Source organism: Salvelinus sp. IW2-2015, linkage group LG1 (assembly GCF_002910315.2).
Source record: "Salvelinus sp. IW2-2015 linkage group LG1, ASM291031v2, whole genome shotgun sequence".
Taxonomy (NCBI): domain Eukaryota; kingdom Metazoa; phylum Chordata; class Actinopteri; order Salmoniformes; family Salmonidae; genus Salvelinus; species Salvelinus sp. IW2-2015.
In genome coordinates this window covers 7,476,750-7,496,546 of record NC_036838.1, presented here as the reverse complement: position 1 = coordinate 7,496,546, position 19,797 = coordinate 7,476,750, and the positions used below count along the sequence as shown (strand labels likewise).

At 48.9% G+C, this 19,797-nt stretch overlaps 1 protein-coding gene across 3 annotated transcripts in view; it reads right to left on the bottom strand.

Annotated features, from left to right (window-relative positions):
* Positions 1–19,797, bottom strand: part of LOC111958004 (nucleosome-remodeling factor subunit BPTF) — a 53,577-nt gene that overhangs the window by 6,628 nt on the left and 27,152 nt on the right. The window contains exons 10-27 of one of the 3 annotated variants that reach the window (XM_070435407.1): positions 15,816–15,945; positions 15,164–15,299; positions 14,492–14,806; positions 12,342–14,244; positions 11,281–11,405; positions 9,120–9,272; positions 8,742–8,892; positions 8,451–8,490; positions 8,144–8,369; positions 7,717–7,860; positions 5,203–5,333; positions 4,755–4,869; positions 4,355–4,575; positions 3,736–3,961; positions 2,769–3,349; positions 2,137–2,219; positions 759–984; positions 309–589 (exon numbers count right to left, since the gene is read on the bottom strand). In XM_070435407.1, coding sequence (XP_070291508.1) covers positions 309–589; positions 759–984; positions 2,137–2,219; positions 2,769–3,349; positions 3,736–3,961; positions 4,355–4,575; positions 4,755–4,869; positions 5,203–5,333; positions 7,717–7,860; positions 8,144–8,369; positions 8,451–8,490; positions 8,742–8,892; positions 9,120–9,272; positions 11,281–11,405; positions 12,342–14,244; positions 14,492–14,806; positions 15,164–15,299; positions 15,816–15,945 — 5,187 coding nt within the window. The remainder of the gene's footprint in view (positions 1–308; positions 590–758; positions 985–2,136; positions 2,220–2,768; positions 3,350–3,735; positions 3,962–4,354; positions 4,576–4,754; positions 4,870–5,202; positions 5,334–7,716; positions 7,861–8,143; positions 8,370–8,450; positions 8,491–8,741; positions 8,893–9,119; positions 9,273–11,280; positions 11,406–12,341; positions 14,245–14,491; positions 14,807–15,163; positions 15,300–15,815; positions 15,946–19,797) is intronic. The other 2 variants (XM_070435421.1, XM_070435450.1) reach the window with 2 other exon arrangements.

The following is a 19,797-nucleotide window of genomic DNA, read 5'->3' as shown; positions in this document are numbered from 1 at the left end:
TCTTCATTTTTGAGCTTCCTCGTAAATGGTTAATGGTATACATTTTGACTGTCTCTTCAGAGAGGCATTGGCGGTAGCTTACTATACATTTAACGTGTTTGAACTATATTGAGGCTCCTCAGAAGGGCTTTAGACAAGGGTCATGTTTGAGGTACATAAACGTTGGGTCCCAAATGGCACCATATTCCCTAGTGCACTACTTTTGACTACAACCCAATGGACACCCTAATTCCTGTATAGTGTACTGCTTTTCACCAAGGCCCTGGTTAGGGAATAGGGTGCCATTTAAAACACAGCTGGTCTCTTACTTGGACTCGTCGTAGGGCGTTTTGCAGACACAGTAGAGCTTGATCTCCTTCTTGCTGTCTGAGGTAGTGGTGGTGATCATCTTCTTCTTCTTGGTGTTAGTTGTCGACGCCGCGTCCCTCTCCTCCTCCCGCTTCCGCTTGTGGACGAAGGCCGCCGGGTTGAGTTGGGAGGTGTGTGTGAGGGCGTGATGCGTGTGTGCGGCGGCGGCCGCCTGGTGGGCGGCGGCCTGGGCCCTTTCCTTGTCCCGTCGCAGCTTGGCGAGGTCCCTCCTCAGCTCATCCTGTGGAAGGAGATAAGGGTAGAGAGTAAGATCAAAAAGTGTGTGTGTGTGTGTGTGTGTGTGTGTGTGAGTGAGTTGGACATCTGTGCGCAGCTCTGCTACCATGTGTCCATCGTGAGTACAGTATCTTCATGGGAGAATGCCGTGTGTGTGTGTGTGTGTGTCTGACCTGCGTCTCCAGCTGCAGCTCCTTGTCCAGCAGGGCTCTCTTCTTGAGGATCTCGGCCTTGAGTGTCTCCTTGTGCCGGCAGAGCAGCGACGACAGCTTGGTGGCGTTGGCCTTGGTCCTCTTCTGCTCGCCTGCTTCCTCCTTCTTCCTCTTCTTGACCGCCTGCTTCTCGTCCTTGTCGATCTTGTCCAGGATGAACTTCATCACCTGGTTGCACACAATCATCCTGGGTGGAAGGGGAGAGAGACAACATGTTATAGGCCTTATAAGACATTATAAAGGCTCCTATACGCTTATAACAAGTTTAGCATTATACTGCCAGCCACACAACATCCTGGGGGGAGGGGGATAGACATAACATATTATAATACTTGTTATATGAGATATTATAAAGGCTCATACATGCTTATAGACTTTTATAAAGATGAATACCAACAGGAACCCAATTATCCCGAGGGGAGGGATGGATGGGATTTTAAAACATTTTGTATTTAGGTGACAGGGACAATGTACAGTCTTCATTTCAGTGTTCCCATCAATGTAACAGGAGAGTTAGCTATGAAGCTCATTTTCATCCATAGTCCAGTGAAGGAATTTTTAAGGACATTGAGTGAATATATTTTTTTTTTTGGGGGGGGGGGGGTTATTCAAATTATCAAATATAAATTGACTTGAAGGAAATTGTAATGTATAATGTTTCCATACATCATAAACCCTTCCTCACCCGTTACCTCACACTACGAAACAAAACACTGTAAGCCAATCGGTAGCCATGCACAAGGTCACATGTGACAGATGTCAAGAGTGTTTTTGTTCCCCGTGGTTTATTTAGAGGTGGGGCCGGAGAGCGATGGAAAGATAGACTTGCAATAGGAAGCCACTGCTTCTCGCGCTTTTTCTCTTTCTCTTTCACACACAACACACACAACCACACACACACACACACACAACACACACCACACACACACACACAACACACACACACACACACACACACACACACACACACAACACACACCACACACACACACACACACACACAACACACACAGCTGTGGAGGTCAAGGTCAACCATGGTTCCCAGACACTGGGGAGCTCTGGTCAAAAGTGGTGCACTACATAGGGAACAGGATGCCATTTGGGACACACACAGCCACAGTGCCCGGACTTGCCCTGCTCCAGGACTGTAGGTCTGGTTTAACCCAGTGAGGAGGACACAACACATGGTCTGTCTGTGGTAACCTTTCCCATGACCCAGACACGTTAAATATAACCCCTGGCTTTCTCCACAGGGAGGGGAGGATGACACCTCCACAACACGGCGGGTCAACACAAGGTCTGATCGTTATGGCAACAGCGCTAGCTCCTAGTCCCTCACCTCTGGTTCTTCTCTTCTCTCGCGCGGGACATGGGCTTCTTCTGCTTGAGGTGCTCGATCACCGCGTTCTGCTTCATCACCACCTGTCACAGAGGAGACCGAGGTCAACTCACACGGTTCCGTCCCAAATGGCAACCTGATTCCCTCTGTAGTGCACTACTTTTGACCATGTTCCATAGGGTTCTGGTTAAATGTAGTGCACTATATAGGGAATAGGGTGCCATTCAGAGGTACCATAGTGTGTATGCACTAGACTAGTGCACACGCAAGCCACACACCACACACACCACCACACCACACACACACACACACCACACACACCACACACACACACACACACACACACACACACACACACACACACACACACACACACACACACACACACACACACACAGGTAGCATTTAAAACAGACAAAGACGGTGGCGGTGGACAAGCTTGGAAAATAAACCAGTCGTGGGAGCAGGCTGTTTGAGAGGACTGTTTATGTGCTGATGTCAGAGAGAGACAGGGCCTACTATAGTGTTACACCACCTGTGTCTGGCTGGCTGGCTACACACACACCTCCCCATCATCCAAACACAGACATACGCGCACACACACGTAAGTACACATTTCTGATATTGACCACCTGTTTCTGGATGATGTGGCTCTGGCTGGCTGCCACCAGCGCCTGCTCCCGCTTGGCCTCGGCCGCCAGCCTCTTCTTCTGCTGRTGCTGCTCCCTCAGCTGCTGGATCCTCTGGAGRTGCTCCTGCACGCTGGCCGTCTGGATGGCCACCACGTTCTGGATCGAACCTCCAGGCTGGGCTCCACCGACCCCGGGTTGCTGGATCTGGATGGGAAGCTGGAGCTTGATCTGCTGGGGGAGAGAGCCTCCGGAGGTCCCCTGTTGGGCCTGGAGCTGAGCCAGGACCTGGACCTGTTGCTGGAGGCCCGGGACAGTGATGAGCTGGTGGGGTGATCCCTGAAGCTGAAGGGTCTGCTGGGGCCGGCCCGTGGGGGTGCCGGGGGGGTGTTTGAGGGACTTGACCTGGAGGGGGGTGGGGGATTGGATGGGCATGTGGGCCTGGGTCTGGGAGGGGAGTTGGCTCTGGGGGGTGGTGGATGGGGGGGTGCTGGTGGCCAGGGCGGCGCCGGCCTGGATGGGAGCTGCAGCCTGCTGGGCGGGCTGGGCAGGGGCCTTGGTGGTCTGGCCCGGGGCGGTGGGGGCTGAAGGGAGAAGAGGAGAGAAAGGCAGACCTTTAGAAGACACACAGGCTATGAATATTTTAGAGGAGAGAAAGGGGATGGGCAGACCTTTAGAAGACACACAGGCTATGAATATTTTATACAGGTGAATATTTGAATGGTAAAACAATGATCTGCGAGTGTATGTGTGGCTGCTGGTAGGCTACATAAAATGTGGGTACTGGGTCCTGTTCAGTGGGCACTAAACAGGATAAAACACTTTTGACGTATGACCGTAACCTCTCACTGTTTGTTCGAAAACATTTCCCCCTTTTGTGTCTACTGAACACAGCCCTGCAGTGGATGATGGAGACTGTGTGTCCGTATCCGTGTCAATAACACACACGATTATCAGCTCCTTTGACTACCTGTGGAGGTTGGGGTAGCGGCAGGGGCCATTGGGGTGAAGAGGAAGCGTTGAACCTGGCCGTTGGGCATGGCCGCCTGCATGAGCTGCTGACCGGGCCCGGGGATGACCGTGACCCCCTGAGGGATGACCTGCAGCTGGCCCGTGGCCTGGCCTTGGCCCTGGATCATCACCGTCAGGCCCTGGGCCCCGCCGCCTGGCCGCTCTACTGCCTGGCTCTGCTGCTTCTGATGGGGGGGAGGTGGGAGACAGGGAGATGAGGGAGGGGTGATGCTTTTTGGAGGTAATGTACCGGTGCAACGGCAGCCTGGTCCCAGATCGGTTTGTCATGCAATATATAGCAACGACCATAGGAGTTGGCTAGGCAAACTGATCTATGACCAGGCAAGGGAGCACTACTCTTTAAAAAAACAAACAGACCATGTTGAAACTAGCACATATAGATATACTAACAGGGACATGAAAATGAGTTATTCCGATATTTCCCGTTGAATAGGACTAAAATCAAAACATACTCGTTTTGAAAAGTGCAGATTTACAATACACTAGGTGGGCAGAGCAGAAACCTATTGTCCCACTGTTGCCTGACATCAGGGTTATTATGGGGTAGCTGATGTTACCTGGGTGAGCTGGGTGAGTTGTGCCAGGGTGAGTTTGACCTGGCCCTGGCCCTGTTGTACCCGCTGCTGCGGCGTCTGGGCCGTGTTGGGCTGGCCCAGGGTTTTGGGGGTGCTGCCCATCCTCTGCCCGGCCATGGTGGTGACGGGGCTGGCACCTGAGATGGCCGTGGACACGGCCTGCCCACGGATGATCTGGGTCACCACCTGCTGGCCCGCCTGACCTGGAGGAGGAAAACACACACACACACACGTAAGTGGACACACACACAAGTCCAGACACATAAACAGACCGAAAGGCAGACAGACAGAGTCAGAACTTGCATGAACACAAGTTAGTGAAAGAGACTATTCTAACTGGCCTATCAAGCTAAAATTGAGTGGATAAATAGAAACAGCCTACCTTGCTGCACCATGAGGGGGGTCCGGAGGATGGTTTTACCCATGGCGCCTGTCTGATGGATGGGGGTGCGGATCACGGTCATCCCCGGACGGATCTGGCCTCCAGCGGTGAGCACCTAGAAACACAGCCAAGATCAGAAACACTGGGACTTCCCCTTATACCACAGGGACGACACTGACTCCAGTGAAGGGTTGCTGTTAATAGTTCATGGGGAATTCTTTCAATAACGTGTCGATCAAGTGTTACTGCTAATGACCTGTTTTAGAGGGCTGTGGGGAGAAGAAGTGACAAGGGGGCAGGGTGGATGTCGGTAAGGAAGGGTGAATTTGAAGATCTAGGTGGGGTTACCGTAAAGCCCTTTGTGACAACTGATGGTGTAAATAGGGTTTTATAAATAGATGTGATTGATTGACTGACAGATGGGGAAAGATGGTCTACGGGGTGTAACCTGCTGTGGTGAGCCAGGCATGCCTGGCCTGATGTTGATGGTTGTGGTGCGAGGCTGGAACGAGGCGAAGGTCTGGGCGCCGCCAGCTTGGCTTGAGGGAATGATGCCCAGCACCTGCTTCTGAATGATACCTGGGGAGAGGAGAGGACATTATTACTGTGAACATACAGGATTGGTATTTATCTAATACTCTGCATCGTTGACAAAGGACCTGTAAGTAAGCATTTCACTGTCAGTTTACACCTGTTGTTTATGAAGCAAGTGACAAATAAAAGTGATTTGATTTATATCACCATAACATTAGCATTAGGGAGAAAATCAATATTCAGAATACTATACTTGTGTGTTATTCTGACTTTTGATGATCAAATGCGTCACATTTAAAGACAGAAATGAATCCACTCAAAATTCACCAACATCTGTTAAAAACGCTATCCCTAATCTAGTTATTCACTTTTGTCTTTTGGCAATGAAGAAAGCTGAAATGTCCCCTCAAGGCTACCAGTTTCACTTCATCAGGTATAGAAACAAACTATCCATTCTGCACGGTTCATGATGTATCAATATGTCACTCAATAAATTACTTGTGGATTTTGTTCCTTTCAAGTCGCAACCCTCTCTGATCTTGACCACAGTAAATATTAACCCAGCAAGTAAACAACATCAAAACTATCTTCAAACGGGGTATGTTGGTTTGAATCCATCACGTATGACCTGCTCATAAATTATGTATGTTTTTTTCCTTGAATTCATTTTTTTTTTTTTTTCCTCCGACAAAGCGAGTGTTTCATATTTGTTACTTTGGTTGCGCTTCAATATTTTTTTTTACTCGCGTGGACACAGGACGGCAACCCAAATGAAAACGCGTTTCCTCAAAAGACGTTAAATTGTCGTCTTTTTTTCTCTCTCCTCACCATCTCCTCTCTCTGTGTTTTTTTGTGTGCCTTTTATCTGACCACAAAACCGATCAGGTAAAGCTATACATCAATGGTTTCCCTCTTCAAATAGCGGAGGTTAAATCAGCTACAGTAGAAGACTGGGGAGTTTCAGTTCTGGCACCGACATCAAACGCCCACTTCATAAGTGTAGCGGTTTGGAGAGTCGGTGAGCTAGCGAGTAAGCGACACAGAAAGGAGGAGGGGGGTGGAAATCCTTCCATCCTCCACCTCGCTATAGCGGGTTACCTGTCTGACGAACCAGACCTCAAGGTAAACTTGTTTTCCTGCTCCGCTTCCTTAGCACGCTCCAAAACAAACAGGCATTGAAACAGTCACGCTGGAAAAATATACTACTGCCCCTTAATACCAGCTCTCTCTCTCCCTCCCTGGTCGACAGGATGAAACACGGGTGTCACTAGACAGGAGCGCTGTTTGTTTGCCGAGTAATTTAGCCTACCCGCTTGAAACATGGATGTGTTGTGTGTGTGTGAATGAGAGAGAGCATGTGTGTGTATGTGTATATATATATTTTCAAGCAGTGTAGCCATGAGCCTGACCACCCTTTTATATAGATAATTGGAAACAGGAAAGATTTAGTGAAATATGGGAGGCACAAACGGGTTCAGGACAAGGTCATGTTTTTGCATTGTATACGTTTTAGTAATAATGGTGAAAAAGCTAAGCCTTATTGAAGTAAGACAACGTTTCGGCACAGATAAGTCTACGAGCTTATCTTCGGTATCTGACCTTTATCGACACTAGCAAACTACCTCACCTACAATCACTCACACACTAACAACCAAGTATTAGTCCAGGTCAGTCATCGTGAAGCATCTAATACTTACAGATATCCAATTGGAATTTCAATGAATTGCCATTTGGCTGAATAAACAAATGAAGGTTTGCGTCTTTAAACAGTGTTGTACACTCGTCATCAACCCACTATTAAAGGTGAAATCAAACGGGACAGTGGTTCTAAAAATATGAACCATCACCTCATCCGATGGGTCAATATTGACTTCTAAATTAGCTAGAGTGCTACTTCCAAAGACGGTCTGGCTAAGTTCTTAGACTACACAGTCTACCGTTCTGTCCCACCTAAAATAACAACGGTCTATTCCATTACCATGCCGACAGGGCACAACTAGACGTGATGTGCATGTGCTACTCCAGACTGAGCCACTGACTCACGGGTTGGCGGGTGGCGGGGCACCACAATGGGGTTGGCATCGAGTGGGCACCGCACCACTGGCCTGGTCAAGAGGACAGAACTTACCACAGTGTTGTGCCACATCAGTTGTGTGAGACAGTGCTGTCAATAGCGGTAAGTTAGGTTAGTGGTCGGAGAAGACGGCGGTTGGTAGAGAAACATTTTGCTTTCAGTCATCCATCCTTGTCATCATGGAAAAAGGGAGGAATGAAGGATGCATTTGAACAGCATTAAAACAGGGACCTCTCTCTTGTTTAATTTAACCTTATTTTACCAGGTTCTCCCATTGAAGTCAAAATATATATTTTTCAAGCGAAACCTCTCGCTCGCTGTGTCTCAGGTGTGGGCACAGGGGAGTTACTGTACCTCCTTGAGTGTTTGGCACGTTGACAGTGACAATCTTGCTGTTGGCGGGCAGCGGCAGCTTGGCGGTGAGCACCTTGCCCCCCATGGACGTGCCCGTGATCTGGAAAGTCTGTCCGGCCGACGTGGCCACCGTGTCCGGCGAGGCTACAGGGAAATATGCAAATGAGGCTCCGCTCGAGAGTCTAACAACAACCGCTGCTAAACAAGCACAGCTGCTAGCGGTGACTCAAACATGACATTTAGTTTGTTAGGGGTTGATTCATACACCAACCACTACTACTTTCTATTTGCAAGGATTCCCTACTGAGTAAAAAATAACATCACATGAGTATAAATTAAATCAGGACACATTTTATTGAGATTCAATGAGGTTATTCTCTTTACCAATCTACTGGCTTGTGAACAAAGAAAAGGACCTATGACATACCTCCACTGGGCTGCCCCTGCTTGACCCAGGAAGCAAACGACTGCTGGAAGTTCTTGTTCTGTTGGAAGGTGACGGGGGTGCCCATCTTGGTGGCCAGTACCACTTTGGTTCCGGGGGTGGCCTGGCCCGACAGGGTCACTACCTTGGGGGTGGAAGCGGGGGTGGCTGGGCTCCCCGGGGTGGTGACGATGGTAGAGCCAGCGCCAGTTTTCTGGTCCAGACGCTTCTAGAACAAGAGAAACCGTGAAATAATCCGGAAACACAACAAAACATCCCTATTTTTCACACGGCTGGTGGTCCTACTCACCTTGGCCTGTTCCACCGCCTGGGCTTTCTCTTTCTCAACCCTTTGAAGACAAAAAGAGATGCATCATACACAAACCAGAGAAAGAGTTAGAACATAACTATTTCCCCCCCCAAATGAATGCAAATAGCTATACAAAAAGTATAGTAAAGCAAATTTAGGGAATTGTAAAAAAAAAAATGAGTCTAAGATAGTCGAAGTGGGTTCATAACAGAAACTATTGACAGTTCAATCCAATAGCATGGAGTATGCAGTTACTATGCCCCCTAGAACTCGTGCCCTTTGCCCTCTGACCTCTCGGAGAAGGCCCTGATCTCCCAGAGGTCCAATTCCTCCTCGGCAACCCAGGACTCAATCACCACCGGCCCAGTTTCCTTTTTGGGCTCTGGCTTCTTGGGCCGCAGGTTGCTGGAGCGCAGGCCTTTCCTCTGTGGCGTGTGGGTCTCTGTATGTGTGTGTGTGGAATGGATGCAAGAGAGAGAGGGGGGTGGGTAAGGGTAGAGCAAGAAAACAAAAGTAGAGGGGGAAGGAGTGAGAAGAATAAGAGAGAAAGAGACTGAGTCAACAATGGCATTAAATGAACCGCCTTGACAAAAAAATAACACAATCACCATCATCCTCTCTTTTACATTCCATGTGGAGTTTTAATCTAGCCGGCTGCTGCTCCCTCACCTTTCGGGGTCTCGGGAGCCCCGAGGGGGCAGATAATCTTGCGGATGCAGTATTCCGAACGGATGCCGTAGGGCCCCACCTCGCGGCGCTTGATAATCTCTGTGGTGGTGATCTCCGTCTCGGAGGTTTCTGTGGCAATGAGTGGGGATAGGGCTGGGTTGGTGTAGGATGAAGGAGGAGGAAGATGCAGAGAACAACTCCCAAGACATGACACAGTAATGACTTAATATGCTGCCATTCAATACAGTACACAGGAATGACATTCCATGGGAAAAGCCATTTGAGTAAAAAAAGAGTAGCAGAGGAAATAGGCTTCATAGTGGATATTTTAGTATATACACTCCCCTACGTATTTATTTGAACAGTAAAACTAAAACCTTTAATTTGGCTCTATACTCCGGGATTTTGGATTTGAGGTAAAAATACGAGCCAACAGCACATAATGTCACCTTTAATTTGAGGGTATTTTCATACATACAGTGCCTTCAGAAAGTATTCATGCCTCTGCACTTATTCTACATTTTGTCGTGTTACAGCCTGAATTCAAATTCAAATTCTGAATTCAAATGGAAAATATATATTCACACCCTTGAGTCAATACCTTGTAGAAGCACCATTGGCAGCGATTACATCTGTGAGTGTTTCTGGGTAAGTCTCTAAGAGCTTCCACACCTGGATTGTGCAACATTTGGCCATTATTATTTTCAAAATTCTTCAAGCTCTGTCAAATTGGTTGTTGATCATTGCTAAACAACACGTTTCAGGTCTTGCCATAGATTTTTAAGCAGATTTAGGTCAAAACTCAAACTCGGCCACTCAGGAATATTCACCATCTTCTTGGTAAGCCACCTCCAGTGTAGATTTGGCCTTGTGTTTTAGGTTATTGCCCTGCTGAAAGGTGATTTCATCCCCCAGTGTCTGGTGGAAAGCAGAAAATCAGGTTTTCCTCTTTGATTTTGCCTGTGCTTAGCCTCATTGCGTTTATTTTTTTTATAATGAAAAACTCCCCAGTCCTTAATGATTACAAGCATACCTATAACATGATGCATGTACTATGTAATGTATTGTATTTGCCCCAAACTTAACATTAACACAAAGTTCCTTACTTTGCCTCATTTTTTGCAGTTTTACTTTAGTGCCTAGTTACCAAACAGGATGCATGCTTTGGAATATGTTTTATTCTGTACAGGTTAGTATTGTGGAGTAACTACAATGTTGTTGATCCATCCTCAGTTATATCCTATCACAACCATTAAATTCTTCAACTGTTTTAAAATCACTATTGGCTTTATGGTGAAATCCCTGAGCAGTTTCCTTCCTCTCCGGCAACTGAGTTAGGAAGGACGCCTGTATCTTTGTAGTGACTGGGTGTCTTGATATACCATCCAAAGTGTAATTAATAACTTCACCATGCTCAAAGGGATATTCAATGTCTGCTTTTTTTTCTGCCAGTGTCTCACTTCCACATCGGAGGTGAAAGGTGGCCGAACTAGAGCAGTGTTTGTCAGACCATGAGACATCCAGAAAATCATTCTTCTTACGTAAATGTCTGTAGCGTCCGAAAGGTTTGGCCTACAAAACTATTATGACCGCTCTATGGAAAGGGGAGACCCCGTTTTGCTCTACAACCCCCACAAGTGTCAGAAGACTCGTCTGAAATCGGTACCGTAGTGTGATTTGTTTGGTAGCAACCGAACCGTTCGAGCTACAAACAAATGGGCAACACATTTTTACTCCTGAACTTATTTAGGCTTACAATAACAAAGAGGGTGAACTCAAGACATTTCAACAATTTTTTTGTTTAATTTGTAAAAATGTTGAAAAACACAATTTCACTTTGACATTATGGGGTATTGTGTGTAGGCCAGTGACACAAACATCTACATTGAATCCATTTTAAATTCAGGCTGTGTAACAACAAAAGGTGGAAAAAGTCAAGAGGCGTAAATACTTTCTGAAGGTACTGTATCCGTTTTACAGTTTAGAAATTCAAACACTATGTCATAACTATTTGTACAAATGCACTCATATGTGTGGTAAAACGTTTAGTATTTGGTTCCATATTCTCAGCACGTAATGACTAAATCAAACTGGTACACTTCCCCTACAGTGTATATGGGTGTGTTGGTGAAGAGATACTTGAAGAGAAAGGATGGTCTACCTGTGCGCGTGGTGCCTACAGCGGCGGAGGGCTTGACGGCCATGTCATCCCACCTCAGACAGGCCCACAGTAGCCTCAGCATCAGACTGACCCCTGCAAGGGACCTCACTGTCTGGAGACGGTACCTACAGAGACAGACAAATAGGTTACCACACACACACACACACACACAGGAGCACAAGCGCGTGAACACACACACAAGTGTCTGGGGTTACCAATGGAAAAGAGACTGCACACACACACACACGCACACACACACACAAACACAGAGAGTTCATAAAGTTTATAAGTCAACCCTGGCAGCCTGGTAAAATGACCGTGTTACTTCCTTGTTTCCGAGGTTGGCTATGAACCTGACTCTTTGGTATGCTTCCACAGCTTTAAATGGCTCTATTGGCCATTTAAAAAGGGGACAGTCTAGGTGTCTGTCCCAAATGGCACTCAAATCCCAATAGAGTGCACTACTATACCATAGTGCACTACTTTTGACCAGGGCCCTATGTAGGGAATAGGGTGCCATTTGGGATACATTCAGAGAAAGCCATTCCCCCTTTCCCAGTGTGACTGACTTAACCACAGGCAGGGAAAACATCCTCGGAGCGGTTAATGCGCAACGCGAATATCCTGACACTTGCAGACCGCCAATATGATTCACGTCTAGCAGTAAAAAGGAGGTAAAAGGCGGTGGTCAAAATAGCCTGAGGTCTCTCTGAGAGCCACAACAGTCACAGGGGCCAAACCCACTAACGGCAAACAGAAGACATAACCAACAAATCAACAAGACAAGACGTGAATATCGTTCGCCTTGAGAGGTTCCAGTTATTGTGGTGAGGTGACTGTATCATAGCTCAGAGTTGATGGAGTGCAAGGCTGAAACTAACGCTAATCAGAAATCAGATGGAGCATTAGAAAACCCATATATTTAAAGCCCTGAATTTTCTCTAGCCGGGTAGTCTGGAAAAACTCAGGGCCCTAATCATATCAAATAATGCAGCTAGCTAAGGCGCTAGCCTGTTGAAAACAGGGGCGCCAATGAGAAATCTTAAAAACTGTGTTCTCACCTCCATGTGATGCCATAGGTGGGCCTGGGTGAGGGGTAGGGCCAGATGTCCTGGGCCGGCTTGGCGTTGTAGCTGAAGATGGACACCTCACGGATGCCACCCCGCCGTGCCAGCTTCTTCAGGTCGTTGTTGGGCAGGACAAAGATGCTCTTACGCTGGCTCTTAGTAACAAACTTGCGATAGGATGGCAAGGCGGTTCCTGAGCGCGTCTTCTTGGTGCGCGAGAACTTGAGGAGGCGAACGCGGCCCTTGGTGGAGGTCGACGAGGTAATGCCCCCCGAAACAGAGGAGGTTGAACGAGAGGACTCCTTGCGGGTGGCAAGGAGTGCGGTCTTGTACTCGGTCACCGTTTCGCTCTGGCTCTCGTCTGATTGGCTGTCGGGCGTGGGTGAGCGCATTTTGGTCACGGTGGTTTTGGTCATGGTGGTGAGCGTGGACACCGCACTGCTCTCGGTGGTTGAGACAATGGGCGCGGCCGTCGTCCCCGAAGAGCTTGAGACCCCCGCCGTTAGACGAGACTCTGAGAATACCGTGGTGGTGGTGGTTGTTGTGGTGGTTACCTGGGTGAGTGTGGTGTTACAGAGGGATCCCACCCCACTGTTGCTGCTCTCCTCCGCAGAGCGCACCGACGAGGGGGCCATTTTGTTGGGCGTGGTAGCATCGGGCTTAACTTCCATGGGCTGGGTGTTGTTGAGCTGCTGGGTGCTCGTAGACCCGAGCACCTCCACGTTGTTTTCCAACCTGGCCACCTTCACCTGGGGCTGGTAGTCCTGCTCCGACACTATGACCTTGCTCTCCAACTCTACCCTTGGAGCTGGCCTTGGTTCCGTGCTGTCCGGCCCAGTCCTCTCGGCTACAGGGGCCACATTGCCGTTGAGCAGGGGCTTTAGGGGCGAGACTACTTGACCCTCTCCCTCCGCCTTGCCTAGGCTGTTCACTTTGACCTCAGAGCTGTTAATGAGAGCATTGGAGGCCTCGTTTGGAGTTGGTAAAGAGTTGGTCAAGGCTTTAGCCTCCACACTGTCATTTCCATTGATCTGAGGTAGAGAGGAGGGCTGGGACCCAGTGGCGATGGCCTCGGTGCTGCTCTGTCCGTTGTCCTGCCTCTCCTCAGGCCCCTTCCCGTTCTTCTCTGTGCTTTGCTGGGGGGGTTTAGGAACGGTAGCTGCACTATGGCTGCTCTCCTGGGTTATAGTGCTTGGAGGTATCGTTGTGGAGTGGGATTTAAAAATGGCCACTTCAGGTCCTGCACCCTCGGTGGAAGCGGGCTTGGCACTGGTAGACTCTGATGGTCTGCCAGTGTAGTAGATCCCACCTGAAGTTTCCATTGGTTCCGCTGTGCTGCTGGGCCTTAGAAGGCCCTCCTGCCCTGAACCAGCCCCTGTGGGCCCTATAGTCCTCTCAGAGAGGTCTCCCTCCTGTTTCCGGGGGGTCATTTGGTTTTGTGTTCGTGGGGATGCTTCAGCTGCAGGCTCTTTGGGTGGGGTCGCTGGGGCTGGCTGAGGGACCCCCTCAGCGGTCTTTGAAGGGTCCTCCTGCACCTCCCCTTTGACTGACAATGGAGCAAGCGCAGGTGGCACCGAAGGGGTGCTGAACTCCAATTTCACTGTGGGGCTCTGGGCCTGGAGTGGGGTCTGTGGCAGGACCGGAATGGTCTTTACTGGGGTAGGCTTGGCCAGGGAGACCTGAACCCTTTGCTTCTCCTCCAGGGCGTGCTGCTTGACGCGGCGCTCCAGCAGACCGTCCAGCTTGGAGGCCTTGACCTTCTTCTTGTAGGCCACGCGCGTCAGGAAGCCCTGGGCCACGTCCACCACATCGTAGTTGAAGGGCCTTGCATTCCCCTCACCGGGCTCCTGTTTCACGCACGTCGTCTCCGTCTCGGTCCCTGGGCTGCTGCTGGTCCCTGAGAGAAAAACAAAATGGACACAAGTTACTGGATCATTCTTCTTGTCCTCTCTCGTCAGAACAATGGTGAAGAAGCTTAGTGCCCAAGTATGGAAGTATATGAGCCACCCTTCACATTGGCATGTAGAGCAGTATAAGATCTGATGGATTCAATAATACGTGTGACTGATATTGCATGTGTTATTTAGCGAAGTTAAAGCTAACAATCAATAAGGGAGTCAATGACAGTCTATAAAAGCGCTCACCTTTTTCATCATCTTGTCCTGAGTCTGAGAGGCTAAGGTCCACCTCCATCTTGTCATCAGCCTCCTCTGCAGTGGAGTCTTGCATCTTCACTTTCGCTCGCCCGTCACTCTCTTCTTTCTTTCCCTCCTCTAGCTTTTCCGTCGTCTTCTCTTCCGACAGGCGGTCTGCTGAGGGCTCTGGGGTGGTAGTGGTAGCAACCCCATCTTTCTCTACGGGTCTTCTGCTTCCCTGGGGGTCTGAAGCTACAGTTGTTTTGAACAACCTTGGCCTTGGACCCAAGTCCAGCAAGTTGCATTTCTCYCCACGTCTGGCAGCTGRYAAYGAAGAAAACATACAMGTTTMAGTTATCATAGKCACATTTATATTAGTAGWSWKWWTRWCASYGYYSYRWWTKRCKRYTGWSWRWWKAWWWMWYWWMCYRARWTRTCWCAKKWRTTMSSYKWWWWYAYAWYYYAGYYGYMGWYTMWSASKMKWYSGTYRARWTMTSRKCWSWYWWRRRRMWMWTRTRRRWKAKKKKAWKWRAMAGAMGYWWYAYYWRRRRWWTTMGYWWWWATWRWMTTTTTGKATTGACATTGCKAYTGCTGTCACAGATGCKATAAAGSCACAGATACAAAGAMGAGAGCTCTATCTATCTCTATGAAGAGGACACAAACTAGAACGCTCCTYCTGACCTTCCAGCTCGGCGCGGTAGTTGGCGTTGGTGTTGCCGGGCAGCTTGGTCAGGAAGCGGTGCACGTGCGTCTTGCTGATCCAGCTCCAGCCGCCCCAGCCCGTCACACGATACTCCTCTCCCTTCTGCTTCCACACCTTCACACGGGAGAGAGAGAGAGACGGAAAGAGCGGAATGACGGAGAGAGAGAGAGGGTACAAAGGGATGAAGAAAGCGGGCAGAGAGAGAGAGAAAGGGAGAGATAAAGGAAGTGGACAGGAGTGAGAGAAGGGAGGGGAGAGAGAGAGAGAAATGAGAGGGCCTGAGGGTATTTACACCCACCATTAAGTAAACACATCTAGCAGGGCCACTATGTGAAAGATGACACTCGCACCGGAGCTCTGACACTCACGCCTCAAAGGGCTTTTTAGCAGCGGTTGCCATTCTGGGAGGCAGGAAGTTGCAATTAAACACGTCTTGGCGATTAGGGGTGGTGGTGAACGGCCCAGTCATAAATAGAGTGGTAGAGCTTCGACTTAAAAGGGCCTGAGCTCGCTCGGTAAAAAGGGCCAAATGAAAATGTGTCTGTGCATGTGGAGCAGCCCTTAACTGTGTGTGTGGGTGTCTGAGTGAGTGTGTGTGTGTGTGCGGGTGTCTGTGATTGTGTGTAATACCTGGTGCTTGATGGGGAAGGTGTACTTGACCCAGGTGGCCTGCTGCATGGTCTCCTCGTCCTCCAGCTTCTTCTCCCTCTTCTTCACCTTCTCCTTCTCCTCCCGCTCCATGGACGTCATACGGTGTAGCCTGCATGGTGGCACAGAAAGGGGGACGAGAGAGAAAGGCAAACACAGTCAGTTCAAAAGTGGCTTCCTTCAATGCACTCTGGTGTGAGTGAAAGGTCTGGGGTAGCCCGGATCATAAAGTAGAGGAGGGTAACTCCCTCGTTGCTCTTGGCAAGGCTCCGAGCAACACACACACAAACGATGTGAGCCCCATGACTGACTCTGCACACCCACATACCCACCCTTACTATACCATAATCAAGTCTTTTAAAGAGGAGTAGAACAGGTAGCAGTGTTTCCCCCAGCATATAAATATTGCGCTACACGCCGGGGGTGGGCCATTGGATCTGCTGCTGATCACCTCTGGGTAAACTGGTCTTAGTGGGACGGGAGGGGCCGGAGGAGCTGCTAGAGTGGGGTAACGTTCCATATGGCACACAATACCCTCCATTTGGAAGGCACTATATTCCAATGTTTATACAAGCATATCACTTTGAGTGCATACTGAATGCATTGCTTCATACGATTTTTTACTTTTTATTTAACTAGGCAAGTCAGCTAAGAACAAATTCTTATTTACCAAGACGGCCTACTTGTAAAGCCCCCCCACCCCAAACCGGACGACGCTGGGCCAATTGTGCGCCACCCTATGGGACTCCTGATCACGGCTCGTTGAGATACAGCCAGGGATCGACCCAGGTCTGTAGTGACGCCTCTAGCACCTTAGACCGCTGCGCCACTCGGGAGGCCCACCATGGATGTAACGATTCACCGATACACGGTTCAAATGTCTCGCACCAGATGGCTTACTTCCCCACGTGAGACTAGATCTGATCTACGAGGTACAGATTAACCTCTATATAAATAATACTAACAGTCATGGGAGCCTGGGACTTGATAAACCGGACAAGTACATCCAACAAGAGTCGAAGGACAGAGGGATACACTAGCTAGAACCTTCTCATCGAGGATCTGGTCGAACAAAAAAGCATGACGGAGGCTGGCCAATTGCATCCCCCCCCCCCCCCCCCACGGTGATCATCAGGTTGTACTGTAGGCTGTCTCTTATACACATCTAGATGTGTATAAGAGACAGGTTCATAATGTTGTACTGTAGGTGACAGGGCAACATGCTATGGGGACTAATACAGTATAACACCTGTCTCTTATACACATCTAGATGTGTATAAGAGACAGAGGTTGTACTGTAGGTGACAGGGCAACATGTGGACTAAAAACAGCATAACACCGGGTATATCACAAAGCATGAGCAAATTTTGAGAAACATTAATAATCGGTTTGGTTTATTTTTTGGTCAAATTAATCAGTATGATAAGCAGCTAGCTTGCTAGCTCCCATGCCAATTTCAAGTCTTTCAAAACTAATATTTGACTAACTCGGAAAATATGAAGTTATTTCAGAATGAAAGTTAACTGCCTAGCGCACTATGCTTTGTGACATGTTAGCTAGTTATACACCAGTTAGATAATGTCAAATTAAATTGTATTGGTTACATACACATGGTTAGCAGACGTTATTGCGAGTGTTGCGAAATGCTTGTGCTTCTGTTTTCGACAGTGCAGCGATATCTAACAATTAATCTAACAATTCCACTACAACTACCTAATACACACAAATCTAAAAGGGGTGAAAGAGAATATGTGCACATAAATATATGGATGAGCAATGACAGAGCGGCATAGGCAAGATGCAATAGATGGTATAAAATACAGCATATACATGTGAGTAATGCAAGATATGTAAACATTATTAAAGCGACTAGTGATCAATTTATTAAAGTGGCCAATGATTTAAAGTCTGTATGTAGGCAGCAGCCTCTCTGTGCTAGAGTTGGCTGTTTAACAATCAGTCTCTCGGTCGCAGCTTTGATGCGTCTCGTGTCTGAGCCGTTGAATTGCAACTCAACTTTGCCTCTATACTGACATTTTGCTTGTTTAATTCCGTTGCGGAGGGAATAACTACACTGTTTGTATTTGGCCATATATTTGGCCATATTCCCATGGTTAAATATGGTGGTTCACGCTTTCAGTTTTTCTTATCAACGGTTTCTGGTTAGGGTAGGTTTTAATAGTCACAGTGGGTACAACATCTCCTATGCACTTCCTTATAAACACACTCACAGAATCCGTGTATAAATCAATAGTATTCTCTGAGGCTACCCGCAACATGCCTCAGTCCGCGTGATCATCTTTGTGACACTATGTTAGCTAGTTATCCCCAGTTAGCTGGTTCTCCCCAGTTAGATAATGTGTCTTCACTTATTTCTTTGTGACATTATGTTAGCCAGTTATCCCCAGTTAGCTCTATATCGTGGCGCTCCACCCGATAGGGAAGCTCTGCTCCTAGTGGTTTACCCCGCTGCCTAGGCAGTGAATAGCCTGAGAAAAGAATTATGCACACACCTGCAGCCAATAGGAGTACGTCGTTGCTCCACTATGGTAGCTACGGACCCACACAACTTATGTTTTGTGTGTTTGGGTTCGCAGCACGCTAGGGCGGCTTCACAGATCCCCTGGAATGCCCTAGATGCACCCTCCTTTCTTTCAAGGAAAGGAAACAGCGGTGGGCATTTTTCAAGGGTGATCTCCCTCTGGAAGACGCCATGTCTGTGCTAGCCTCAGATTCTGAGGCAACATATGACAACGGCGTCTCCGGAGATGACGAGGATGCTGGGAAGTGTCTGGGTTTTTTCTCCGGAAAAGCCCAGTCTACCGACCAATGCTGAAATGACCCCCCTCCCTAGGGAGAGCAAGGGGAATTTCACATCCGTGGGTGAGGAAGAGACGGGCTCTGAGTTTTCAGCAGCCCCCTCCTACGCAACGGCCTCTCTGCGCTCTGATTTTACAGGGCTCATTGAGCGGGCCGCGAGTAGCCTAGAGATTGTACTGCCCCTCATTCCCCCCAACCCGGAGGCGGCCCTTAATCTAGTCCGAGACGGGCGGTGGTGCCGTTGGCACCTGCCATGCCCTCACTCACTAAGTCTGCGGAAGGTGCATGGGAATCGCCTTTAACAGCCAGAGCGCTGATGAAGGCGTACATCCCATTCACCAGAACGGACGGTGAACAGCTTCAGGAGATCCCTAGGCTCGAGGACGTCCTGGCTGTGTACCTCGTTCCAGGTTCGAGCTCCTGGCCGTCGTCCAAGAAACCCACATTACCCAGGACGAAGGACAGAATTACAGTCCAGCTGGTAGGGAAGTCCTTCACTCTAGGAGTGTAAGCTGTAGCAGCAGCTAACAATATTGCCCTCCTGGCGGCCTCTCTATCCAGTCTCACCACGGGTAAGACTGAGCTATCGGGAGAGGAGATAGAGGAAGCATCGAGAATTTCCGGCGCCATCCTCCATCTCATACAGACGTCGGCTGTATGCGGCGGGGAGATCCATGGCCACTTTGGTGGTCGCAGAAAGTCTGGTGCACCAAGAGCGGGCCGTGACCCTCCGGCAGCACCAGAGAAGACAGCGGCAGGAGAGGTCTTCATCTCGTCGCCCTGGCGGCCTAGGGGCAGCCAGAAGAGACGACGACCATGACGGGAGAGAGCGCAGCACCTCGAGTGACATCGCCCACTGTTCATCCCCCACCCCTGCAAAGGGATGGAGGAGCTAATGTGTCCTTTGTTAATAAAGAATGTGTTCCATCTGACTGTGACAAGAGAACCTCTTTTCCATAACAAACTCGAGACCGTTCAGGTTCCTTCTCTCTATCTCTCACCAACCTGTGTGTAGCACAGCCCACCAGGGGTGCGTAGCTGAGCACACATGAGGATGTTGAAGGAAAATTACATGAGGGCAGCAAAGCGGATGCTCTTGATGAGCCGCCATGCTATACCTCATAAAAACCCTCTACCACACTCT